This window comes from Bombus vancouverensis, chromosome 18 (genome assembly GCF_051014615.1).
Source record: "Bombus vancouverensis nearcticus chromosome 18, iyBomVanc1_principal, whole genome shotgun sequence".
Classification (NCBI taxonomy): domain Eukaryota; kingdom Metazoa; phylum Arthropoda; class Insecta; order Hymenoptera; family Apidae; genus Bombus; species Bombus vancouverensis.
Window position 1 is genome coordinate 3,569,386 of NC_134928.1, and position 27,841 is coordinate 3,597,226.

Genomic DNA, 27,841 nt, shown 5'->3' on the forward strand with positions numbered 1-27,841 from the left:
CCGTGGAACAGGTACGGCCAGCCAGAAAGAGAACCGGTTCCTGTCGGCTGGTGGAAAGCGGCACGAGGCGGCGCGAGCTTAACCCGGCACACCGGATTTCGTATCGTCTGCGGCGGATATCGAACCCTATCCGAGTATGAGCACCTCGACGTTCGTGGGGTAAGCGTGGATTTTCCTTTTCCTCCTATCTCGTAAAACAGACAAAGAAAAATAGGCAGATGAAGTAGATAAAGCGTCGAAGGGTTCTCGATCGTTGATATTTCATTTCGCTGACACGAGGCTCTAGGGAGTTTTTTCTTTGATTGTGGCTGTTCCGCTAATCCTCGGATACCTAACATAGATCTTTTTGTCCTGAAACAGCAAATTGCTATAGTTAAACGATAGATATCTTGAATCTACCGCTTGTTGCTTTCATGTAAACTTTGCTATAGTCTAGCGTGTTGTTCGAAGATCCTGAAAAAATAATTAAACAGCTTTCTGGAAAGGGAACTCGTAAGACATAACGGTGAATTAGAAAATTGTATCGCAAGCCTTGGTTCTTGTTTTCCAATATTAGCTACTGCTTTAAATAAACGCGTGATCGTCGAGCTAACGAGGATCTTAGAAAGATGCCACGAATGCTATCGTGATAATCGTAATAAAAATTCTTAAACCGTCTTGTTCCTTTTGCGTTTACAAATTTCATAATAATCCGACTCTTTCATCATAAAATACATTAACTGGCCATGTATTTATCGTAGATGTGTATCCCATTTTTTTCTGAAAACTACTCAATTATGTAAGTATAATAAAATCTAAAAACGTATATCCTGGTTGATTTTCGTGTTTCCGTTCTAGAGATACCAGTTCTCGAGGATTTTGTGATTTGTATATAAAAAGGAAAGTTTCTGGTGACCAGAAATGGTAGGATAGGTGAAACTGGTTTCTAGTTTGGCGTTCGGAAGGACTCGTCCGGTGAGAAGGACCTGCTTGCTCTTTTTGCTGTTTCGATTCGGCTTCCTCAGCTTCGTTGTTGGGGTTGCTTGAGGATACTTCTGTGGACAGAGTAGCTTTGTTACAAGCGACTGAAGAGGTTTAAAAGCTATCGGAGTGCGCAATGGTTGTGCGCAATTTGTTTAAATATGTTTGCGAAGATTCTGAGGTAGATTCGTGTAAGAGGATGGCTATCACGATTTTGCTAATCTGCGCAGTTGATTCTCACTTCCAGCTTGTACAGAAATAGCGGCGACGTTTTGGAACGCGTTAGGGGATTGAGAAAGGTCGGGATCTTCCCGGTTTCACGTTCATGGGGTCCGAGTTTCACGTTTGAGAAAATTCACATAACCTCTTACGAAATTCCTACTCTAAGTTGCAACTTGATTTTGTTACGTTCGATAGAATTCATCAAGCAATATATTATTATAACATTATTACGTGTTAAATTTTTGAAATTTCATAGAAATGTAGAATTCTTTTTTACCGCGGCAATTGCTAAAAAGCAGAATTTGATAACGTAAATTGTTTGAAAAACATGGCGGATGAAATGTATTAACGCAACGTTGGTTTATGTGACAAACTTTCTACCGTAGAAAATTCTTAATTTATTTCTCTTTTTTCGTATAATTTGCAGCATTAACAAATGCTAAATTTTAAAATCATCATTCATGGTATTTTTTCTAGCACCACGATCGTGCGTTTATTTAAAGCAGTTCAAAATTGCAGAAATAGTAAATCGGTAAACAAAATCGTCTGCCAAGAACAATTATTAGAAGCAATAAATCCGACACATCGGTCTGAGCTTTGTATCTTTCCAAAATATTACAATTTCGAGTATTTCAATTCCGTTACTGGATACCTTTTCGTTCTTAAATAATATGGCGGCAAAAGCGACAAAGAATAGTAAATCTCGAGCAACTAGTTCGTTGAAGATGGCAGTTCGAACGACGGGCTTTGCGACGATTCTAAGAAAGAGCTGTTCGACCTATATTTCGTCGTTGAAAAGGAAAACACCGAGGAGCATTCATCGAAAGATTCTCTGTTCAGTGATTCGTGACTGTTCGATATTGCTTTTGATTAATTGCTTCCTTCGCATGGGTTTCTCTCGCACGATCGATCAACCATTTCTCGATCCTAACCTTGCTTCGCCATTCCAATAAAAATCTACACGCGTGAAAGTATGTACAGTGGCTAGAAAGAATATTTCTACGTACCCTTAGTCTGCAAAGAAGCGTTTTGTAATTTTATTTTAAGGTTCTACGTTTTATTTTCATAGTATCAGATTTTCGTAATGAAAGTATATATTTCCAAATGACTATACTACAAATGGAATAATAAATACAATGGCATACAAATACTTGTTATAGCCACCGTGTATGAAATAGAATTGGAAGAAACAAAGAAACGTATCGAAAGTCTAAAATTCTTCTCTGAGATTGAAATTTGTATTAGATCAGGTTAGGTTACGTAAGGCGTTTGGAACGTGCATATTTCGGAAAAGAGGAACTTTGGCCTATTTATAACGAGTACAATTACACAAAGTGAAAATCATTATGCACCTGAGCACAACAATTTCCAATTTGGCAACACCAAACTAAGTCGAGCAGAATAAGTTATAAATAAATGGAAAATTGCATGAAACCATCCGAGATTCGAAGTGGTGTATTTACTTCAGATCGTATGAACGAATTCGAATTAAATAGAAAAATGACATTTTATAAAATAGAAAAGGAGAAATTTTGAAATAAGAAGAAAATCAGACGTTTTAAAGGAAATAAGAAGCTAAGACGATGCATCGAACGAAGGGAAGCTCGCGGAACGTGTTTATAGTTACCACCCACGACGAGATTCTATATCTACGTGGATGAGTAATCTCAGCAGGCAGCTCGATGAAATAATCGATGCATCGGGACCGTTCGATTACCCCTAGTCTTTTATTTCTTCACGAAAATTCAATTCTCACGAGATACAGGTTCATGTTACAAATTCAAATTTCCCGCCATTCTTCATTCGTTACGTTACACATCTCATATTGCAGATTTACATCGTTGGCGTAGCGCACAATGCACGATAAACAAAGCTTGCTTTGTAGCTTCAGATGACGTCCATTTTTCCGCAAAAACATAAACCTCGTGTTGGCTACGTTCATCTAGAGTCAGACGCACGCCAACGCTTCATCCAGTGTTGCACATGCCGCTTGCAACCGATTCTTGCCACTGTCGCAAAAAATATTGCTTGGACGTCAGTCAACGGCGAAATTTTCGTTCGCATGAGTGTTCGTCTTTAGACGTTTTGTTAGACACAGAGTAGTCTTCAATACGCGTCCGGTATCCCAAGGCTAAACATCGATGAGATATGAACTTTGAAAAAACTCCACTGTACATAGAATATTACAAAGACCAATTATGACATAACCTAGAGCCTTTGAAATATGCAAACTTTCTTTCTCCCAAGCAATGAATATCTCATGGAAACTCCTGCAATGTAGCTCGATATAAATTTGCTCCCCGGTATATGATTTTGTGATAGCAACTCTAACCTATTTGCACAGTGAAACTTTTCCTAAAAAGAAAGAAGGTCATAAATTCGTGTAAAGCTTACGTAGACGCCATCTTTTTCTCGTTCTTCATCGGTGAAAAGAAAATAAGTAACAAACCTTGTATTATTTAATATCGTTATAACGGAACCAGAGCTTTACCAGCAGAATTCCAAATTTTAATTACATTCCTATTCACAAAGATGTACCCTAATTTACCTGATCACCCTGATCTACTTAAGCTATGGTTTAAACAGTAGATGTTTGTTCTAGCCAACTGTCGTTGGAATAAAACATTTCAAGAACGATATAGCTACTCTCAGAAGGATCTATATATCTGTTCGAACGAATCCATAACCGTAGCCTTAACCACTCGACCCACGAGACCCACTCGACATTCTTTCATGTCCACCATTTTTCGTGAAATGTGAGAAAGAAAAGCAGGATTGCATGCTGGAAATTGTTTCAAGATATATCATACACTTAAAAATCACAAAATACTACAATAGTGTGAATAAAACTGGTATTTAAGTGAATTTCTTTCTTCCTTTATTTATTTAAATTCTCTTATTTTTTAGTTAAAGTAAATTTCAAACAAAACACTTAAAAGCGTTGGCAGCTGCTGCTAACGAAATTGAAATAAAATTCCCAGTGTAAAGTGGTTAACCTGACAATGATATTTCATCTTGACAAAGGTGATCGCGTTCGATGGTCTCCATTGGGACAGGGTGGATCGACGAACGTTTGTCGCGATGGAAATACACCGACGGGTTTCTAGGTCCACGCCTACGAATCATCCAATTTTGAACGTCTCGGAACCTTGCTCGAGCCCCGCAGTTTAAGCTCCAACCGATTCCATTCTTGTCTGATCAGCTACGTGACTAGGCGCGCCGCATTCTCTCTCCCTCTATTGGTCTTAGCCGATCCGCCTCGTCATCAGGAAAATTCGCAGGTGTGAACGACCCTTCGATCAAGAGGGTACGGGAAAATTGTTCATTGCCACGTGCCGTGCCCGACTGGCCGCCACGGTGTATTTTTAAACGCATCGTGTTTTCGACGTCGATCACTCCGCTCTTCATCGCGAGAGCTATTCTTCGTCTTCTCGCCATACTTCCCATGTGTATAAAGTTTCGTCGATCGACAATCGATCCGTTCACCGATGTACACTGAGCCAACGCGCCGCTAGACTGTGTGCGTCTCGTTTTTGCCGGACCATTGCTTTCTCCTTCCAGGATAATCGCCTCGTGCCTTTTTTTCTCAGACCATCGAGCGAGGATCGTATTTCGTTTCTTTTTTCACGGATGAACGAACGATTTGTGGTCGATGAAATATTTTGCAGTCATTCTTTCTGTTTGGCTACTGCTCTTTGTTTTCTCTGTTTTTTTTTTTTTTGGTTAATCGTCGTCGTTGAGGCGATTTAGTTATAATTTTGTATCAAACTGGAATAATTGAGTAGAAAAACTTGGATCGGATACCTTTTAGTTTGTTCGGTTTCTGGCGCAAGGCAAACAGCGTTTGACAAATTAATTCGCCGATCGGCTCGGTATCGGACACCTGACGTGTGCTCGCCTTGCTCGCGGAGGAGCCACGACGCGTCGAAGCCCTAAAAATAAAATAATCGGAAGCATTTTGTGCGGCGCGGTAACGCGCAGGTCGAACCGCGCTAAATTTAACTACGCCTCGCGTATCTACCTAAATACATTGGTACAAGCCACGGCCTGTTGTTGGCTGGGTTCCGAGCATCGCGACACCGCGCCACCACCGCTCGCCCTCACCGAGCTTTTCCGAGAAAGTTCGTCTTTTGCGAGAACCTGCATCCTTTAATCGGAATAATCGCAGAAAACACATTTCCGTGTTTTCATTTTATACTTTGATATTATATTTACAACGAGGTTTTTTGTCACGGAGAACCATCAAATTTGTAGAACGTAGGTTAACTCTTAACGACCGACGACAACTGCTGAACCGCAAATGAGTGCCAATTGGGTTCTAAAGATTTATGTAAATCACGAATTCCACGGATGAATCATAAACAAAAGATTAGATGAGTGAAATACGAGAAACTCATCTTCGTTTAACAAGTAAGAGAATTTTCATTTGTTTCGAGGGAAACTTCGGTGTAAAATTGAAAACCATGAGCCATAAACCATATTTATGGGACATTTCAATGGAACAGTCTGCAGAATGCACGTAACGTGGAAACATATATAAAACATCTAAGGAAAAGTACAAGTTATGATATCTAATAGACGAAACGAATTTAGTTTAATTTGTTTGATTATTCGCATAAACATTCGCATAATTGAGAAAGTACAGCAGAAATAACAATCGATTTTACGCCACCTAGAATCGACTAAAAGCTGAGGCAAACTATTCGATCGCCCTCGGTGTTTATTATTTTTTTCAGTTGGTTCGTCGTTCCAGTCTCGTTTCTCCTGCAAAATTTTGCAGCGTGGAAACGATCAACGCGTTTTCCGAGAAAGTCGACCGCGTGAATTACGATTCCAGTCATGATAACAATGACGTCATCTGTCTGATTCAATGTTAAAATTAGTCAAGGGCGGGTTCACGGTTGATGATTTTGATAGCGTTTTTCTTGCAAATATTACGATCTCGTTTTAGGGTTAGGTTGGAATGGGTTAATCGAACAATTTTTTTGAATTTTCTACCGGTTCGATTGTTTTGGTAGTGGCAATATATGTAATTGAATCGAGAACAAGAAGACACGTGGCACCGATTAGCATGCCAAAAAAGCGACGTCGTGTCGAAGCCATATCTCCAAAATTCTATTATTAAAAGAGACTTTCGCACGCCATCGAGAGTTTGCCATGGGTCGAACATTGTTTTGCGAAACACGTTTCTGTATCTTGAGACTAGACTGTTCTTAGATGCTTGTAAATGTGCCACAAAATTAGTATTTGTTTTTATACATAATATAGAAAGAGAACGATGATACTTGGACGGTTAGTTGGAAACCTAACCCCAAATAATCGGAGGTTATGAAATGGTAAAGTTTCTCAATGAGATGCTATAATTTTGAATTACATTCAAACATTATCTGGAAAGAAATTTACCTTATTTCGCGAATTTTAGAAATCGTAAATCTTCCTTGATAAACGACTAGACAGATCTTTTGTTATTGATCAACGAGCTTTCGCAACTGCTAAAACGAATTTTTATAAAAAGTTCAATCACCTTGTTGAAAGAAAATGGACAATATAGTGGATCAAGTACACTGACAACGGGACCAGCAAAAATAGAGAACTATCAATATCGAGCAGATAGTTGGTCGATCGCTGCTTGAAACTGTACTGTAAAAATAACGACTCTTTAAATAGCGGATCATCATAAGCTACACGCAATTTCGTCAGTGAAATGACTGCTGGCCATTTTTCGTGCCACGAACGTTTCGCGCGTCGTCAAAACTAACCATTAATAGCTCCTATTATCTAAAGATTATTTCACGTCCAGTTATACTGATTTTCGAGTAGAATGTCTTGTGGTAAAATAAATGTAGATGTAATATTACATTCATATGAATATACATGTATTAGGTTGTCCGAAAAGTTCCTTTCGTTTTATAAGGAAATAATAAATGCACAATGTTTTTTGTTTTGTATTAGTTTATTGAATTATGCACAAACGTAATAATAGAAATAGAACGAAATGAATCATACCTAATTCAATAAAATAATATAAAACAGAAATTCTTGTTCGTCTATTATGACCTTGTGAAACGAAAGAAGCTGTTCGGACAACCTAATATATATCGACTATGATTCTCTGCAGCAAAAAATGTAACGTGTTAGAGTGAAATATTGCATTTAGACGTGGATAGTTTGAACCAGGGCTGGCGTGACTTTTTGAGGGCCCGGGTCCAAAAATTTGGGGGTCCTGAATACACATTGAAATCCTACATTTAAATTTTACAACGAGGAATTATTAATTTACAAATGCTGTTACGTATTATACAGGGTGGTTGGTAACTGGTGGTACAAGCGGAAAGGGGGTGATTCTACGCGAAAAAAAGAAGTCGAAATATAGAATAAAAATTTTTTTTTATTTTTCCATCGAGACAACGATCTACAGTGAGGTCCGTTATAACGAGACGTGATAAAGTGCACGCGTACCGAGAGACAATTCAAAGTCGATTTTCTCGAAAACAAAGCCTCGAACGAAAAATTTTTATTCTATATTTTCGACTTCTTTTTTCGCGTAGAATCACCCCCTTCCCGCTTGTACCATCAGTTACCAACCACCCTGTATATCGACTATGATTCTCTGCAGCAAAAAATGTAACGTGTTAGGGTGAAATATTGCATTTAGACGTGGATAGTTTGAACCAGGGCTGGCGTGACTTTTTGAGGGCCCGGGTCCAAAAATTTGGGGGTCCTGAATACACATTGAAATCCTACATTTAAATTTTACAACGAGGAATTATTAATTTACAAATGCTGTTACGTATTATATATTGTTTATAAGCAGTTTTTTAAACAAATTCAAGTAATATTTTTTCGCATGCATAATTCGCTTTCAAGGGGCAAAAAGTTCAATGAAAGTAGAAAATTTGTAATCATTGTATGACTTTTGCGAAAAAAGTGTTGATGTAGTTTAATTTCTCTAAAAAGTGCATTTCTCTGAAAGCGCCTGGATTTTTTTTTATCTAAAGTAGTTTCCAGGATTTACGGAATTACACTGAACTTTCATGATTTTTTCACTCCTTTAAACTAAATCATCGCTACTAAAAATATGTCTTGCATCTGGTAATGGTATCGTCATTCTGTAAAAAGTTAATCAAAATTTGTACTTTTTAATTGGGTAATTTTCGTAGACCGCGGAGCCTCTCAAAACGCGTGGCCGGGTTCCGGCGAACGCGCTGAACCTGTTGCGCCGGCCCTGGTTCAAACCTACCATAAATTGATTATAAAGCATCAGAGTATTCTGAAAATTATAAGCTTATTTATCGACCTGCATCGATACCATTTTATTTCTATTTTAAGTTACATTTGTCAATTTTAACGAAAGATCAATATAGTACCACGATAATACATTCAAAACAGGCCATATTCCCCCAGAAACGTTCTTATACCTAGATGAAAAAAATTACCTCCAAGATGAAAACAATATACCCAATATGGCTCATACAATATGGGGATACAATATGGCTCTAACGCAGAATGACACAAAAGGCAAACACAGAAAAAACATAAAAAAGTATTGGTGGATATTGAAATCATAAAAAAAAAGAAAAAAAAGAGAGAGGACCAGTAGCGTCCAATCTCTCTGCCTGTACGATAAATGTAAATATTGTAAATAAATCTAAATGACATCCCCTACCCACTCCACTCCTCCTTCCCCCACCCTTCCCGCAGTCACTTAACCTCGCAGGAACTAAAAGTAGGCTACCGATCTGTCCTATTTTGCGACCTAGTTTTCAGGACAGGAGAAGAAAGAAAAGATAATATCGTATAAAAATACCGCTTTTGAGCAGCTTAAATTAAATTATAAATGTTAAAAATGTAAACCCAACACAAAATATGGTATGGCTACGTCGTACCGTCGCGTAATGGTACTTTTGCCAAAACCAATTTCAAATAGAAATGTTTATTGTGAATGCACATGTAATTTATATCTTTCTTAAGCAATACACGTTATATAATATATACAGGGTGGTTGGTAACTGGTGGTACAAGCGGAAAGGGGGTGATTCTAGGCGAAAAAAGAAGTCGAAAATATAGAATAAAAATTTTTCGTTTGGGGCTTTGTTTTCGAGAAAATCGACTTTGAATTTTCGCTCGGTACGCGTGCGGTACGTTATAACGGATCTTACTGTAGATCGTTGTCCCGATGGAAAAAATTAAAAAAAATTTTTTAAAATTTTATTCTATATTTTCGACTTCTTTTTTCGCGTAGAATCATCCCCTTTCCGCTTGTACCACCAGTTGCCAACCACCCTGTATATATATATACATATAAATTATGTTTATTGCATAATAACATTATATATGTATATATGTAACTTGAGCCACAAAGTGTTCAGAGTAACATTTAACAAGATTTTAAAGAAAATATTAAAATGCAATAATTTTTAGGACATTTGTGTGATTTATAACAGACAGATTTATTAAAGAGAATGGTCGCGGGTTTCTCAAACTAATTAAACGAAGCAACCTTCCTACGCGCGATGACTTCCTTAAAAGGATTAGGCGATGAAACATAGTCGAGTCATCGAAAGATAAGTTGCGGTCGCGACGATACATATTTAGGTTACCGTTTCTCATTCTTTCCTTGATAATTCCAAAAGCAATTCAGTTGAACCGACGGCAAACACACGACAGCAGCGGCTACCGTGTCGCCCAGGAAATAAATCTTCTTGCTCTCGACTACTTTGCACACTTGAAAATAGAAAGATGCTTCGATTCGAGTATTTTAGAACTTCTTGCTTTACCAGGTCACCTAGTGCTTTCGCTAAATCAGTTAAACGGCAATTGTCTTGCTCGATAAAATATATTCTTCAAGAAATGTATCCTCCTTCGTGTCTTAAACAATAAAATCGCATCTTAAAATAAGAATTCTGCTAAACTTTACATAATGAAAATATTGATAAAGACTTAAGTCGTTAAACATAGTCGTGATGACTGGAAGTCTCGTCTACTGGAAGAAGTCGTTTTAAAGTAGTTTCTTAAAACAAGAACCCGAAATTTGAAATTGGATTGGAAAGTATATACTGGAGATAAATAAAATGGTAATTTTATTAAAGTTGAGAAGAAGAATAAAATTATATGTTGTTATTTGTTTATTTAGAGGTAGAATCACAATAGTTATTAGTTTATTCTCCGTTCTGAGCTGAACAACCTTTATTGCACTTTCTTACATGGACTGACTAAACAGTAAAACAAACACCTATCGATTAAACCTATCGATTATATCTAGAACTATTTTCTAGTTACTATTTCTTGTAACTAGCGCATCTGCATATAGATGGCGAGCGCGAACTCACGTTGTCATTTTCAACATTATACATTGAACAAAACTAACGACAATTTTACCAAGGAAAAATACAAACTTCTTTTTTTATTTTCTAGATATTGAAATGGGAAAAATGAAATGGAAATGAATAAAATTAATGAAATTGATAATTCTATGAAAAAGTTGATGAAAGTCACTTTCCAACCAGACGATGATTCAAGTAAAAAATTTCCAAGCTTCCATCGGCAACCATAACCTCTTTCATTCAATGTTACTTTGAACTGCGCCCTCGAAACGGTAATTGGAACGCGACCACCGACGCAATCCTAAAGCTATCGAAACAAGTCGTTTTGACAGCAGCTCTCGGTGTGCGCGAATGTCATGTAGTGCACGTAGGTGAACCAAAATACCGATACCACGCGATATGACTCAACGTTTCGAATAACTGCGTTCCACAGATAACGCAGGAATGTATCCAACTAACATTAAAGAAAATCCTCCATATACGTATCTCTACACGTATTATCGCGATGATCGTTACTGATGATCATTTGCTTAATAGTTTCCCGAGAATTCAACCTTTTGATATCTTCAATGGCATATTGGAATATAAACACTTTTAGTGACTTTTGACGTAGACAAATTGAATCGATCACCTAAATGAAATTTTACCATGGAAATATTTCGAAAGAAATATTTTATTGCCAGAAAGGGAAGAATTCGAATGTTTAACATCGTGAACGATTTTGTAACTAATTGTTAGTAGAAAGTTTGATAAGCGTGTTAGAATTTTTCTAAATCTTTTTAAAGTCTGGAATAAGAATTAATTAATTCGCTTGAATATAAACAGTGCAATTTTCCTATGTAGTATGAAAAAAATATGCGTCTGCCTATGGATGATTGAAATTATTCAACATGAACATTTTTTACTTCAATACATTCTTTAACCTTCTCATTCCTAACATTGACTTTAATTGCGATCCGCGAATTAATTTGTGAGTGTCAATGTCAAATGAAATCGTCTTTGAAAACAACTTCTAAATATGTAGCACTGTCGTCTTAATTGCGTATATAAACATATCTCTGATACTCATCATCTAAATTAAGTCATTACACGTACAATGAACATATATACATATATCTAATCATTACTTTATCAACACGCATGTCATACCTATTTATTTCTATATGTTATCACAATTCTATTGCTCAGACACGTGACGTTAGTGATTTTACAATAAACTGAACAGCCGTTTTCTCTAAGCGTTAACTTCATTGCCTTCGCTAGAATAAAATTGCCTTCGATGTCTTGATATGGTGGTCAGGTTTATGGCCTGTCATTGCTGTACATGTTGACGAATCGATGAATAGATGTTTCTGTCAGCTTTAGAAATTTCATGAAATTTCAGTATTATTAGGTTGGCAACTAAGCGATTGCGAATTTTGTCAATATCGCCTAATGACAAAATCACTTAGTTGCCAACCTAATATTATTATCGGTTTGCATAACCTCATATACCTAACACAATGATTTTGTTTCAAAGAATAAAATTATGTTTACGTAGATGGATATCGAGTGATTCCTGGACAAATGGACATATTTTTTTAAATAACTAGAAAATTTGTAGTATTTATAATCGTTAAGAAATAATTCAATACCGTACGTTAATTTAAGAGTAAATAGGAAAAAGTGTTGCAATTTTAAAATATCTATGTTATCCATAACATTTTTAATCTCGTTAATCCTTTGCAATTATACACGAATATTTTATTAAAGAATTTATATAAAATACGTATATAGATTTTGTTTCATAAAATAAATTGTTTATATGAGATAAAATATTATCAGTTGCAAAGGGTTAATACTTCGACGACTGTATCCTCCTAAGTGATCAAATGTTTCTCGTTTCAGGAATTCAGACGGCCTAGTGACAGGTACGTGTATCCACGTTCAAGCAAAATAATTCGCGGGCTTGGTTGCTCGTAAAACGTAGCAACGAAGATATGCGACGTATGCAAATAATAACTGCTGCCTCGTGATAACCAGCAAACGGAAAGTTCGAGCTATGCAGTTAGTTAGATTCGTCGTTTCAACGTTTACAAACATTTCTGGCAGTCCATCGATAAAACAATATTACAGATTCCTTACCCAATATGAATTCCTATAAAAACCAGTTAAAAAACATACATATACAATTTTTTCCAAATATCGTCAATATTTTCGATTTTTTAAATATCTAAAAAAGTATTTCCTCCGAAAAAAATTCTTATGCAACATAGAAACAGTGTTTACTTTGGCATCACGCAAGCTACACGAGATTTCCGTATCTCTGGAAACAAGAGAAACAGCCGGCAGCTTCGCTCCGTGTGTACACAAAACGTCTCTAAATACACAAATTCCAAATGAACCCACAATATCTTCGAGATCCACATCGAGCCCACTTGCACAGGAGGGCCGAGTACGAATCAAAAGTTCAACAAAAGATCGAATTTACCGTTTACTGACGATCATCGTATTACGATTTTACGATTCACGCATTGGTCACGGCGAAACTTAATCCCATATAAGGTTACATTCCAAACTTCCCGCTGTAAATAGACTTTCGTTCGTTCACACTTGCAGATTTAACTGTAAAATATAGAAAAATAACTTCTCGCGAATGGTAACTGTTTTCTTAAGTAACATTAATTTTTCTTAACTTTTATCGTATAAACAATTTTATCAATACTGTGTATCTACCGTTTTAATACCACTGTAAACTGTAAACTCGTCGAATTCCTGAGAGATGAGTTCAAAGAGGAGGTTACAACGATAATAAATCTGTCCAATATCTAACACGTCGACCGCTACGCGAATTTTATATATTTTGCCGCTGGAGTCGCCACAGATTGAAATACGCTACACTATAACATTTTATTCTTGCGAAATATTACATTACATTTGTGCACTTTTTATACGGATTTTGGAAAGGAGAGAAGAAGGAAGGTATCTCAATTCGACGAGTATATTTTTCCCTGTGACAATATTATCTGTCATTCGCATCGTTGAAAATTTGTTAATTTATGAAATTCATCTTACTTCGATCGTTCTATTAGGTTGGCAACTAAGTGATTGCGGATGTTGTTATTACCACCTAATGACAAAATCCCCAATTAGTTGCCAACCCAATAAAAAATTTCACAACCTGTGTCACTGATGGCCACCGTCACGGTCAACCTGTCAACTTCCATGATGGTAAACAATAACCATGTTTTATATCACTCCAAACCATAAACGTTAGCTGGTAAATCTGCCTAATTTCGTTTTTTAGCTTCTATCATATAAACAATTTTGTCAATACTTTTACGAATTACCTTTAATACCGCTATAAACTGTAAACTGCTGGAATTCTTGGCAGACGAAGCAGAGGTTACGACGGCGGTAAATCTGACGAGTAGAGTCGGCCACGGGGTTTCTGGTGAGGCATATAGAGAACGTGTGAAAGTGCAGCGAAAACGATGCGCACACATCCCGCATAGCTGGCCACTCGTTAGCATTCCACTAAATCGCTAATCGTTTCAGGACTTTGTCCCGTGCCTCCTCCACCGCCACCACCACCTCCAGTGCCTGGTCAGGTGCCGGCCATGAGGATCAACACCATCGAGGTAAGTGGAAGATCGTATTCAGTCGGCGTTTATCGCTCGTTGCGAGCGATCCTCGCGGGTTTTAGTGGCATGACGTAGGAAGCTTTAACTGACCCAAACGAAAGGAAGGACAAAAAGGAAAATATTATGTGCGTTGATTGGACCAATTGTTCAACTTCAAGTGTAATATTTTATTTGTGAATCGTTCGTAATATTGTTTGAAAAAGAATTCTTCTTAGTGTCAGAGTGTTTCTCCTTCTGCTTGTGTTTCAGTTTATTCAGTTGGGTAACTAAGAATGGTGAGTGTTCAGATGAAAGGATTTCTTGGGTCAAGTTGAAGCGTATAGCCTGAAGAAAACGAGGGCATATACATATACATATATATATGAGGATTTATGGAAAGAATGCGAGGTCGCGATGAAAGGGTAGATTTAAGATAAAAGATGTTTCACGAGGAATTATAGTTGGTCCAAAATTAAAGAGATCTCAAGGCTGTTGTATCTTCTCTTTGTTCCACGTGTATTCTATTTCAGTGTTTGTTTTCCACATGTACAGTTCTTTGTTCCAGTATATTTAAAAATAATTTAAACGCGTAACAAAAGGAAAAGACGAAGAAGAATAGCCTTGTATGAAGTATAACATCTTCGACTGTGCAATTGACAAATTTGATATCTTCAAAATCAACTTAATATACTATTCTCACTATATTCGTATTTTTGAAGGTGAAAAATTGGAAAAATTTGCCAAACGCGAGGCTTCTATTTTAATATCACGTAATGCGACTGTGTAATTAACATTTAACGATCACAAAGATGCTAAGGGAGACGTTGAATCGTAGGCACCGGTGACAAGAAGGCCGCAGATGGCTAACAACGATGTTTACGAACCACCAGCGGCTATTCAGAACGCAATGCTGACCAAGGATAAGAAACCATTCACGTATACACCGGGAATGGGTGGAAAATTGGACCTTTCTCAAATTCGAAGCCCACGAATGGCACGCAGAGTGGCGAAGAATGCGAACGACGAGGGAATCGAGGGTCCGCCAAAATCGGCGCTTGAACCGAAGCCGACACCAGCACAAAACACCGGGGCTAATCTGTTTGTTCAGCCTCAAGTGGCGATCCCTGTCTTTCCGACCAATGTTCCGGTTCAACCGTCTGTCAATAGAACGCCATCTACACCTCCTGCCAATAAGATTCAACCTGCTAGTAAGTATACTTGATGGTAAAAATGTGAGAGCGTAGTTGAGAAAATGATGAAGAAAAAGTAGAACTTTTAGAAAACAAGTTAAATACTTTCAGATATAATAATAATTATAATGATAGTCGCTAAACACTTGACCTCGAACAGAATACTGATGATGTTGTCTCTACTCAGTCATGTAGATTGGATGAAAGCAATTTATTAAAAAAAAATCTCTCCAAATCCACTTATGTCCACCTGGTAAACATTTCTTAATAGATTTTCTAGAGACTGTGCATATGAATTGTGAAGTCTAAATTTCCTCAGAATTTTAAATCTATTTGCAAGAAGTCAAGTCTTCTTCTATGATGTTTCTGCACCACTACAGAACTTTCTAATAATTAAAACTCACAAATACAGTGGCTCACGAAAGTATTCGAACGCTTACATATACGAACTTGAATGGCCGAAATAATGTACATTAAAGCAATTTGCTTAGACAAGCAGATGTCAATAGGAAGAAGGAAGTCTTATGATTATGTCAGTAAAATTTGAGAAGGATTCAACAACATAGGTAGAAATTGATATATTTATTAGAAACACGCATGGCATAGAAACATGACTGGCTAATAAAAGTATTTGAACGCTACGTATGTTATTAAATTATTTAATATTAATATTTTGTTGGACTACCTTTTGCAGCAGTAGTGTGTCTCAATCGACGTTCTATACTGTAAACCAATGATTTTGTAAAACTACACTCAACGGAGTTCCATATTTCTATAATTTTATCTTTCAATACTTGCTTTGAGATTATTTGTAGTATATAGGATTTTTTTTAATTCGCGAATGATAACTTTCTCCTCTCTTCCAGTCAATTTCTTTAGTCGACCTGGTCGAGCTTTGTTTTCAAGTGTTTTCAAGTGCACCAATATTTTCATTTAGCAATGATGTTTACATTCGTTGCAAAAGAAGATGAACAGTTATCAACAGTGTTACAGCGTTCGAATAATTTTCTGAGACACTCATCATGAATGTTTCTAATAAAAATATCATAATTCCTGTCTGTATTATTGAATCGTTTTCAAATTTTACTGATGTAATTTTGACACTTTCCCGTCGCTATAGATACCAAATTGTCTTAACAAATTAGTTTAGTACAGCTCGTTTTATTAATTGAAATTTGTAAGTGTAAGCGTTCGAATACTTCCGTAAGCCACTGCATGACTCGCTATACTAACTGTCCTAGAGAGCACGTTCGTCTACATGTATCGACCGATGGTAAAAAGTTCGAACTGCGGTTTATGTTTACAAATAATGGCGGTAATGTTTTGTCCGGAGTTCGTTTACCTTTGAACCTAGCAATCCAAAACAACGTTGGTATTCCAAGGCACAGCAATATGTGTCTCCCTCGATTCAAATCTTCCGTTGATTTTTGTACCGCTATACCATTATCATCGAGCAAAAATCTAAAGTAACCGGACAACGGAAAAAATTGAATGCCATAATTTTGTCATTTCAGCTCCAGAGAAGCAACCAGAATCACCGAAACACGTGACCAAAGCAGAGACCAAAGTAACGCCCACGATCGCAGTTCAGCCGAACACACCCGAGAGTCCGAGCACTCCGACTCAAGTGACTTTGACAAAGGCGCCAACTCCGTGGCTGCAGAATAAGAACAAGCCACAGGAAGAATTACCAGAGTGGGCGAAACGTTCGAGCGTGAACAAACAGCAGAGCACGTCATCGTCTTCGCCGGATAGTCCAACGTCACCACCGGTTTACGCGCCTTCGATTCAGCAAACACAGCAACAATCACCACAATGGCAACAAACCCAACAAAGACAGCAATCGATTCAACAGAGGCCGCAGTCTCAGCCGCTTCAACCAACACAACAGAGACCATCGCAAATTCAGCAACCGCAACAATACCAATACCAGCAGCCTCAGCAATTCAATCAACAACAGAAACGTCCGTTCTCTAGTCCTTCTGCAACGCAACAGATTCATCCAACGCAGACGCAAGAACGCATGATACCAATTCGCGTAAGTGTTTATTATCATGCGAGGCAGATGTTCGAAAGTAGTTTCACGATCTTGCTGACTACTGTAACTCACGTCAATCCATTTGTTTGATAAATTCAACGATCAGTGGATCAGATCTTTAGTTGGACTGTGCTATTTCTTGGTGGTTAAAGATTTAACGTTTCAGTTACCTACAAAACTATTTCTGTTATTTTATTTAAGAAATGCAAGTAAAAGAGTTGTTAGAATAGAAAAATAGAATAGAAGAACACGCAGTAACAAAAAGGCAGCTCCAATATTTAAGTCCAGTTTATTGGAAGAAAAAGAGAGGCGTAGGTTTCATATTCGAAAATACAAAAATTTATTATTATGAATATTAGTTGAATATTTATTTCACACATTTTCAAGATGATTCGATTTTCAATTGGTTTTTGTTGGTTTATTCGAATTATCAGAAAGTGGAGCTGCATTCTTGCTGCAACAGACCTTTCAACCCTCGAATTGCTTAAAACTTTGAGTTTAAAGAATAATTAGAGAAGAAAGAATTGTAAAATGAAGTATGGAAATCATAGTATATTAACATACAATAATCATTTGTGTCCAGATTGAGGATAGGCCGTCTGTGTTCGATGTAAAACCAGAGCCTGGTCACCATCAATTCAAGCAAGCGAGTCCACATCATCAGCAGCGCTGGGGACAACCAACTCAGAATCAGGTTCAGAATCAGGTTCAGAACCAGGTGCAGAATCAAGTTCAGAGTCAAGTTCAGAATCAGATGCAGAATCAAGTTCAGAATCAGATCCAGAATCAGGTGCCTCAACAATCGACAGGTGGCGCGTACATTATACCAATTATGATCGAGGGAAGTGATAAGAAGCCTGCTGGTGTAGCTACTTCGAATACCTCGTACTCGCAACCGATTCTTAGGAATAACGCGTCTAATGCTGAGAATCAGAACCAGAAAGTGTAAGCTTATTTTCAGAAATGTGACAATTATCTTATAAGTAGACTTGTAAGTAGAAGAAATATTATAAAGATTGAATAATATTGTAAGAATTTATAAAAATTCATAATCTAGTAAGAAGCTAATATAAATTTATATCTTAGTCAAAATATAAATTTGAATTAATTGTTGTGTTATTGCTATTAGGATGGCGCAACGTATTATACCTGTGCAAGTTCAGCAATCAGATTCTGGTCCAGTTCAATCTCGATCGTTCAGAGTTCTTCAGAAGATCACAGACACGGATTCAACGAACGACGTGGACACTGAACAGATGCGTAAACTTCAATTGTCAGAGGACGATAGGATTCTGATGAATAAATTCAAGGAACAAAGTAAAGATCGTATTTTACCAGAATGATCTGTTTTTTTTATCGTTTGATTATTCTGTTATTACTACGTGTTCTTCTTTCTATAGTCGACAATGAATCTTCTCTTCATCACGAGGAAGATCCGAGATATCGTGGTGGTGCTATACCCTCTCGAGCTTTCCGCTTCCTACAGACTATGACGGAGTCCGGTGATGCTCCTGCTGTGAACACGAGTAAGTTTTTTACGTTTCAATCGATTGACAGGCTCAGAGAGAAAGTGGTACAAATAGTTAAAACAAAACATGACTTTGAAAATTGTAGATAAAATGAAATGTCAGTAGAAAATTCTGTATCTTTCTAAACATTAAATTTATTACTATAACGTTATGGAAGCTTGGAAATTTGTAACAAAATTCTATAGATAAATATCAATTTTATATATATATATCGTTTCATATGTGTCCATCTTGTTTTTAAAAAACGTATACTTTTACCACTTTTCCATGGAATCCATCGACCATAAAGGTACAACTCTGTATTATTAGTATTTGTAAAAAACATATCGTGTGCACGTAACGAATGTACTGATAGTACAACAAAATTTTACTTATAAAAGAATCTACTTATAAAATTATAAAATAAAATCGTACGTTGCAGCGTCACGGCCACCATCCGCCATAAACAAGAAGCAGAACAGGAATTCAAAGACGTTTGGTAAGTAAACTTGTTAGTCATTTTTCTCTGATTAGCTCTCCATTACATTGAAGCAAGATTAGCTTCTCATTAATCCTAAAAGATGTATATGATAAATATAATATTTGCAGAAGAAACGCAAGCGAACTTACCACCAAGCGAGCAACAGGTTCCAGAGCCAAAGAAATACATGGGCAGCGCGATTCCCTCCAGATCGTTCAGGATATTACAAGCGATGACAGCGCCGGAGAGCGTCGGTGAGTGTCGATCGGCGAACATTTATCGTCGAGACCAACAAGCGTAAAAAATCTGTCATCCTTCTGAATGAAAAGAAGAAGAAAGGAAACGCGTACAACATGTTCATAATTCATGCAGGAACACGCTACTCGTCCATGATGAATTAATAATCGCAACAAGCTTCTATTGACCCTTGTACATTAATGTTCAATGACAAGCGTCTTTACTATTCTAATGGATGATTAAAACTTGAAGTAACGATTGCGTGCCGTCGCTGGAACATTCCCGAATCCTGTGTTCACAGGAATAACGAAAATTCCTTGGTATCGTTCAGCTCGATTAAGCCCTCACCCCGTTCCACTCAAATTTCGTTCAAATAATTTCTTTTCTCTCCCGACAAACTCGTTGCAACAGAAGTTACATTAGAAAAATTGTCACGCAATGCCCATTCTGGACGTTCCTGTGTATTTTAACGATTGACACACCGATCATCGAGCAACGATCAATATAACGAACTTTTCTTTCGCCGAATAAAAACTTATGATTGCTGTTGAGATGGTCTTTTAAAACACCAGTCACTCGATATGTCGTACATATACAAGTGCATGGTAGGTGAATTATTCGTCTATTTCCATCGATCGAGTAGTATCGTGGTAAACTATGTTGCTTGTAAAATCGTTCGATCATCGTCGTAACAAACGTGTCGATTCGTCAACGGTGACATAGCCGTTCCTCGTTTAGAAATGAATACACGAGAAAGTATGGCAAGCTACGATATATGGATTTTGGGTAATTTAACCGGGAATGTTGCATGTTCTTATTAATTGATTTCACACGTGTTTAATCATCGCTGGGATTTTAATACGATTGCAAGTGATCGATTTGCATGTAAAACCGTACTACGATTATTTTGGACACTTACGATCCATCTGTCCAGAATATCGTACGAGCATGTTCTTCCTACTCGAACGTAATGATCGCTTGTGTCCCGTCGAAGATCATCGACGAGCTGGTTTTGCGTTCACAATTTTCGATCGTTTCCTTTGAACACAGGATCACACGTCTCGTTTTTTTTCTCTCTCTCTCTCTTTCTCTCTCTCTCTCATTCTTTCGTAGTCGTCCGCGACTATACTCGTTGCTTATCCTCGTGGCATCTCGCTTGTCCATCGATTTTTCACAGCCAACGGAGGATCGTTCATGGTAGACATTTATTTCGTTTTCTGTAATATTGGCTTGGCAACTAAGTGATTGCGGATTTTGTCATTAGACGCTATTGGCAAGGTCTGCAACCACTTAGTTGCCAAGTCAATATTTCAACATAATAGAGTGGAACATTTTTGCCTAGAAGAAATAAAAATTCCTGAATATCCCATGAATACTGACGTTAGTGAAATTTAAATACACACAGATGTTCTTTAAAAACAGTTGTTCTGCTAGTAAAAGATAATCTTCTTATATTCTATGTATATTCTTTTTGGTAAATAATAGTACAAGTTGTGTACATACTGTGCGCAAGACACTGCTTCTTTGATAATTAGTTCACCAAACATGTTGTGTATTCAAAGAACTGTATTTCTTATCTAATCTTTTATCTTTTGGAATTTTCCTGTAGCCTTTAGTTGGGTAAGGTTTTTTCAGCCACCAAGTCATTTCTTATCAGAATTAACAATATTCCATGATATCTATAATAACGAGATTGTGAATTTGAAATGAGCCTCAAGCTTAAACAGAACATGAAATGAATGTCTATCGCTCGTTCTTCCATCGCCTAATATGAAAAAGAAAGAATATCGCGTGTAATATAAGAGAAAGGGAAGTGTGCGGGTGAAAAGAAGGGGATAAAAGCAGAGAAGCAAAAATAGAAAAGGGAGAAACGCAAGACCACATCACACCCCAATAGGAACAGTTGAACTTCTTGTCTGAATGCATTGTGCTGTTTGTTGTAGCCACGCAAGAAAATCGTCAAGCAGATTACCACTGCCAAACAGAGAATAACGTGCCGGGCAATCAGCAGGGTGTCTTCCTCTCTCCCTGTCCTCCTCCATTTTGGACCCCCGACAGTGGTTGGTGGGGTTACTACCCTCTTCCATATCCTGGTGTCGCGAACGAATCTTACCCTTATCATCCTGATAACACTGCCTACGTATACTTTCCTATTTACAATCAAAATTACCCACTTTATTCACCTTATCCACAGTATGATCCGATGAATAATAAAAACGCATATTCTGGTGTTTACCCACCTTACATCGTCCCAGTTGCTCCACAGAACAATAACAATTGCAATAACAATTGTGAACAAGTCTGTGGTGATGTGATAGTAGCAAAAATTCACTCAACGAATATTACAGATATTGCAGATATTGCAGAGAATATTCAGGAAAATAATGGAGGAAATAATGCACTGGAAAGTAAAATTGCCAGGGAGAACGATGATAGTACAAATGGTGTTCTGCAATGGGAGAAGGTGAACAGCGTGTCACGAACTGCCAGCAACAATAGCAAAGACAGTGACTGTACTACTGCGATGAATATCACCGATGAAGAGGAGATTCCTGGTGAGATAATCGTGTCAGAAGTAGACGAGGATAACAAGAATTCTAACAGACCAGAGACGAAATCTTGCCCCAATGGAAGTCTCAATGTCAACGTTCCAAACTATACCTACATCGACACGAGTGACTCCAGCGACTCCACCGACACGGAATCGCAATCTGACAACGAGTCCATCATCGAATCGTCTAAAGGTAGCAGTGATTCTGATGATTCTTCTTCCGATAGCGACGACTCTGATTCTTATTTAGCGTACTCTACGGGACTGAATGCTCATGGCAGGTTAGAAAATGACGATGAGAGGAATCCGACTAAAAATAGCTCGAGCAAGGAATCTTGCAACGAGGACGAAAATTCTGAATCATCCTGTAAGAACAATGTCGATTCTGGAGCAGATGTTGAGCAACAAGTGGAGGACAACGTGGAGAAAACGCAGACCAGCACGTTTCCTCATCAACTGAGCGTGATTTACGAGGACGTCGAGCGTCCAGATTCCGAGAGTCCTAGAGCCCGAGGGCCTAGAAGTGTGAAAGACTGGAACGAGACGCCTCTCGAAGCCATTGACGACCCTCCTGATGATACTGACGCGCCAACAGTCAGCGTGAGTCTGCCATTGAGATTTAAATTTTCTGTATCTGAAAATAACGAAGATGTGACCACAGTGATCGTTGGAGACAGCACCATCAAGCCTGAGAGAGGTTATAGCAAGGAAGAAAGCAGAAAGTCGAAGGTCCAAAACAGTAGAAGTCAGATGGAGAAGGCTAATGAGGTTTCCGCGGATTTTGTAGTGAAGAATGACACTACTGTGGATTTTGTAGTTAAAAAGAAGAGCTTCGACAGCAAACAAAAGGACAGGGATCATTCTAATGAAAGGACGAAGGAGGAAACGACGGAAAGTAAGGTGAAAGAGGACGAAGATCCTGTAGTACCCCATGTGAATTTTACTTTGAGGAAGATTCCTACTAGGTTTGGTAAAATCAATTGCGAAGAGACTGTGGAGACAGAGTTCACGATTAGGCGAAAGACGAGCGTGAAAAAGGAAGAGGATAGGACGAACAAGGGTCAAGAAGAACGCGCTAATATGAAGAGTAACGATGATTCTGTGACCAGAGAGAATAAAGAAAATAATCGCACTCACGTTGCGACAGCGAAGGACATTGGTTCAGAGACGCGCGACTTCAACAGAAACATCCTGAAACCTGAAGTGATCGTCTCTGAGTTTAACTTGGCAGAGGAATCTTCGCAACACAACAAGGAGTCTTCTGACAAGTTACAAAGTACAGACTCGAAGATGAAACGAGTGGATAAGTCTGAAGGAAACAGTGACCTGTTAAAAAAAGGCAAAGACGAGGTAGGTATTGAAGAGAAAAGAAGCAAAGAGTCGAAGCACCTGTTGAGCGTGCAGAATTCCCGAGAAGAGACGGACGACGAAGACAGTGGCGTCACTTCGGACATGAGTCGCATGATCTCCGAAGTGGATACAGATTCGGAATGCACCTCGTCGAAAAACATGAGAAAGTATCAGAGGACTCAGACTCACTCGAGATTGTTCAGGCTTCTAAACGACGACTCGATCCTTCTAGAAGATACAGAGAAAACCAATGAATCTTCTTCAACTGAAGAATACCTTAATCTACCTCTGAAGAGCAACGCCTTCAATTACGACGAGAATTATTGTTCCAATTACTCTAGCGGCGTGACATCTCCAGAATATTCGCCAATTTGCGAACAATCGTGGAAGAGACTTCACGACGCGGACAATTCCAGGTTACCGGACCAAAATAGCGACGTGTTTCGTCAAGGTCGACAAGATCGAATTTCCTGCAAGGAAGACCCGTACTATCAAGCTTGGAAAACTCCTAAACCTCCGGCACCATCGGTGGATCACGACGTGGTACCATCGTTGGCTTTCAAGGTCCTGGAAAGTAGAAGGCCATTATGGTCGTACAAGGTGAACGTGCTTTGTCCACGGATTAAAAGTACGAAAAGCGTGCCACAGACGTTGCGAACGAACAAACAGACCAACTCGATGGTGTCATCCTGTCCAAATTCCTCGCCCTTCCAAGCTAACCTAAAAAGTGACCATTGCTGATGGCCCGGGGCAGAATGAGGCCGCGTTTGGCCGCGAGCAACCGGTCCACGGACGAGCCTCGCGCAACTTTTCTCTAGATTCGCAAGACTGGGCTGACTATGCCCGGGGGGCTACAGGCTACGTGGTTTTTTTTTCTATCGGTACATATCGTTTGCATATATTTATCTATTCGCATTTTCTTCCTGATTTTTTTTTGTATATTTTGTTTATTTTATTTTATTATTTTTTTTTTGTTTATATTCTCTTCTATCGTTCTAGTGTTTTTTTCTACTTTTTTTTTTTGTCTTTGTTTCTTCTTCTTTTTCTATTCTACTCATGTGTTTCGTTTGTTATCGAACGGGCACCGATCTTCTACACGGGTGTAATTGTTTTTATTCATTAATTTTTTTATTTGTTTATTTCCTTGTCAATTTTCTTCACTTCGCGAACGAATCGATCCTGTCAGCCGTGATTCGGAGTTTTCTTTTTATTTATTTTTCTCTTTGTTTGCTCTTTGCTGAGATTTGTCACTAACCAGCCGCCTCTGGTCCAAACGATGCGATTCTAGTTTGTCTTCTCTCCTGGATCAATATTAACGCTTTGTATGTCTTGTTTTTATCGTATTTCTGTTATCCTTTTGCAAGCCAGTTGGCAGCACCTTCGCACTGCTCCGTCTTCTTCGTTCTTTTTTACCATCGGTGGGTATCAATGATCTATAAAGAACGAGACCAGCGATAAATCATTATCTACAAAGATGTTCTCGCGGTATTTTTGCATAGCGAAAACGTTAAGATAAACAAACAAAATTCATTGTCAGTGTTTCATTTCAGAGTGCAAAAGAACGATTGCCAAAAGGAAGATGATGTGATTTATTATGTTCGTAATCTTTGCAGAGTGTGATTTCACGCAGGATTGCCTCTTGATTCGACCCACAACTGCATTATGTTGCGAATAAAAATATTTCATGCATGCTTGATTGTGTAATCGACCGTATCCTGTGAATAACGCGAATCGTTTTCCTGTTTTAATAATCCTGAACGGGGTGTCCTGAAGTAGAATGTTCTAAAACAGCGTTTTTTGTGATTTTTTTTAGAAGGGAATGAAAGAAATGAAATTATTGAATTTTGAGGTATGTTTTTTATATATATTTAACGAATACAAAATAATTTTTTTTTAAGTAAAAAGATAAATTGTAACAGATTTCTAAGCCTATTTCAGGGGCTGCATTTTTCAATCGGCGTGAAAGATCCACTTCGTAATTCTTGACTGAAACGAAAAACCAAAAAAGGATTAAATTATTATACATTTTTCTTCTAGGTGAACTAAATGAACGCAGAAAAAAGCTTATTTAAATAATTGTTATAGCACCTTAAAGTTTATATCTCTTTTTTAAAAACACATTTTTTTTTAAATCCACCAAAATTTTTAATTTCACATTTTTTTCTGTCGTCGTTTAGTTCACCCAGAAGAAAAATATATAATAATTTAATCCTTTTTTGGTTTTTTGTTTCAATCAAGAATTACGAGGCAGATCTTTCACGGCGATTGAAAACTGCAGCCCCTGAAACAGGCTTAGAAATCTGTTACAATTTATTTTTTTTACTTAAAAAAAATTATTTTGTATTCGTTAAATATATATAAAACCATACCTCAAAATTCAATAACTTCATTTCTTTCTTTCCCTTCTAAAAAAAATCACAAAAAACGCTGCTGTAGAACATTCTAATTCAGGACAGCCCCTGAATACGCACGCCATGCATGCACGATGCATTTGTTCTGTTGTATATTGTGCCATGAGTTCGAAGCGCGACGATTATATCGCGATTTATCGGATCGATACGATTGTTTGGATTTATCAAATCCAGAGGCAGAACGAGTCGTAAGTAAATTAACGCCTCGATGATCGATAATAATCGATCGATCGTTAATAGAGCTACTTACTGAAATAATCCATGCTTTGAACAAATAATAATTAGTGTCATTCGTTGCTTTTGATTAGCATTTTACCGTAATCACAACTATTGATATTGTCATTTTACTATATTGCTCAAATTGTAACTATTACAGTCTGTTAAATCGTAACTGGTTACTCAACATTTTCCCAATTTTCCCCATTTTATGGTTAATAGTTTCTAGTAAACCAATAGTAGACGACTATTTTTCAATCGTATCTTGAGTAGCCAACAAATTTTGAACGAATTATAAACTATAATAAGAATCAATTATTTCATGGAATTCAACGACGCTGAATCCTTTCTACATAAAAAATAATTAGAATAATTATTAGAAAAAAATAATTATTCTCTATAAAAATCGTAGCGCGGCAGAGTTCCAAGTTCTTTTATTATTTTTTTCTTTTCTTTTTTAACCAAAGCATAGGATAATTATAGGACGTTAATAATCTAGTCTGTCTGAATTTTTAGGTCCCGATGCAACGGATTACTGAGCAAGGACGAGTGCCTCCATCAGAAACATGGCATTGCTAGTGTGTTTTCTTTTCTTTCTTTTTTTTATTTTTTATTTTGTTTACGACGACTCGTCGCGGTTCGTTTTAACACGACAACCATCGATACCACAGGACTGCTGCTGAGATCTTCCCAAGTCACCTCACTGTATTTGTTGCCCCGTATAGGTTTCGTCTTGTCCCTTCCGCCATTCTCTTTATTTTACTCCTTCTTCTCCCTTAATCCCACGGTGTGCGCATATTGTTAGAAGACGAAGAACTTTCGAGAGATCGATCGGTCGTTCGAACGATCGACAACTAACGACATTCACTGAAACGAATCACGTGACTGGTTTTTCGATTTCAAAATTGAAAATAATCGTCACCTGGTCGCGGTGATTTCCTGTTTCGCCATCTTCGATAAAAAGGAATCAACGCGAAGTGTATTCGTGTCGAATACCATCACGTTACCTCGATCAATCATTGTGCTATATTTATGTAAGTTGTGTAAAATAAATTATTTGTAAAGTTCACTTTAAACCTTATTTCGAGTCAGTCTATCCCTTTATGCCTTTTCTAACAACTTTCTATCACCTTTCATTCAATAGAAGTAAATAAATGGGATAGCAACCTTTGATCTTCTTTTTTAGTATTGTGTACAAAATTTCTGCTATATATGTAGAAGGTTGCTGTTAGTATATTAGCATAGGCTGATGTAATTATGTTTGCAATAATTGCTCATAACTCAGTGCTCCAAATGGCTTGCCATAAACGCAGTGCTAACTCACATGTTACCTGTAGTACAGTGGAAAGGGAAATTCTAATAGCACATGTAGATGTGACAACGACCTAACCAAATCCACGTCATTCCATACCATCTACTTACTTATAAATTATACTTATCTATAATAAGTATTAACTTATTATAAATAATCAGCCATGTCACTGCGCCACGCCAGAAAAATTACTGAAAATTCTCAACGCGAGAATTGATTGTAATTTTAATAAATAAAATAAAAAAAAAAATTCCATACCATCTTACAGCGAACCGTTAGGTTTTGACTTGACCTTTAGGATTCGCCCCTTGCTCCTCAACACCTACAAACGCAACATACTACAACTGCAAGTATTCGGCCAAGAAAAGTCTTTTTAGGCTTGAGTCTAGTCTTGTGTACAGTTTGGCCGTGAGTTGAACTTCATTGTAATGTTATACTTA

General features: G+C 37.6%; 1 protein-coding gene and 2 long non-coding RNA genes across 7 annotated transcripts; 1 reads left to right on the top strand and 2 right to left on the bottom strand.

Moving 5' to 3' along the window:
* Positions 1 to 19: 19 nt before the first annotated feature.
* Positions 20 to 27,165, top strand: LOC117160312 (uncharacterized). Of its 3 annotated transcripts, XM_033340990.2 has the most exons (13): positions 20 to 159; positions 12,393 to 12,415; positions 13,879 to 13,938; positions 14,043 to 14,125; positions 14,943 to 15,315; positions 16,812 to 17,335; positions 17,919 to 18,280; positions 18,465 to 18,652; positions 18,736 to 18,861; positions 19,286 to 19,342; positions 19,453 to 19,578; positions 21,505 to 24,062; positions 26,606 to 27,165. In XM_033340990.2, exons 1-13 carry the CDS (start codon positions 137 to 139, stop codon positions 26,666 to 26,668), a joined length of 4,566 nt encoding a protein of 1,521 aa, XP_033196881.2. In that variant the 5' UTR covers positions 20 to 136; the 3' UTR covers positions 26,669 to 27,165. The 3 variants fall into 3 exon arrangements, with proteins under 3 accessions (XP_033196881.2, XP_033196882.2, XP_076482504.1); XM_033340991.2 differs by lacking the exon at positions 13,879 to 13,938; XM_076626389.1 differs by lacking the exons at positions 20 to 159; positions 12,393 to 12,415; positions 13,879 to 13,938; positions 14,043 to 14,125 and adding an exon at positions 14,159 to 14,403.
* Positions 10,290 to 13,835, bottom strand: LOC143304058 (uncharacterized). The gene is made up of 4 exons (XR_013060755.1): positions 13,221 to 13,835; positions 12,976 to 13,109; positions 12,774 to 12,864; positions 10,290 to 12,642 (listed from the first exon to the last, which is right to left on the bottom strand). It is a non-coding gene; the product is annotated as an uncharacterized LOC143304058 (long non-coding RNA).
* Positions 18,665 to 21,936, bottom strand: LOC117160314 (uncharacterized). Of its 3 annotated transcripts, XR_013060757.1 has the most exons (5): positions 21,802 to 21,936; positions 21,451 to 21,711; positions 21,065 to 21,240; positions 20,481 to 20,899; positions 18,665 to 19,641 (listed from the first exon to the last, which is right to left on the bottom strand). It is a non-coding gene; the product is annotated as an uncharacterized LOC117160314 (long non-coding RNA). The 3 variants fall into 3 exon arrangements; XR_013060758.1 differs by having other exon boundaries at positions 18,665 to 20,899; positions 21,534 to 21,711; XR_013060756.1 differs by having other exon boundaries at positions 18,665 to 20,899.
* Positions 27,166 to 27,841: the final 676 nt, after the last annotated feature.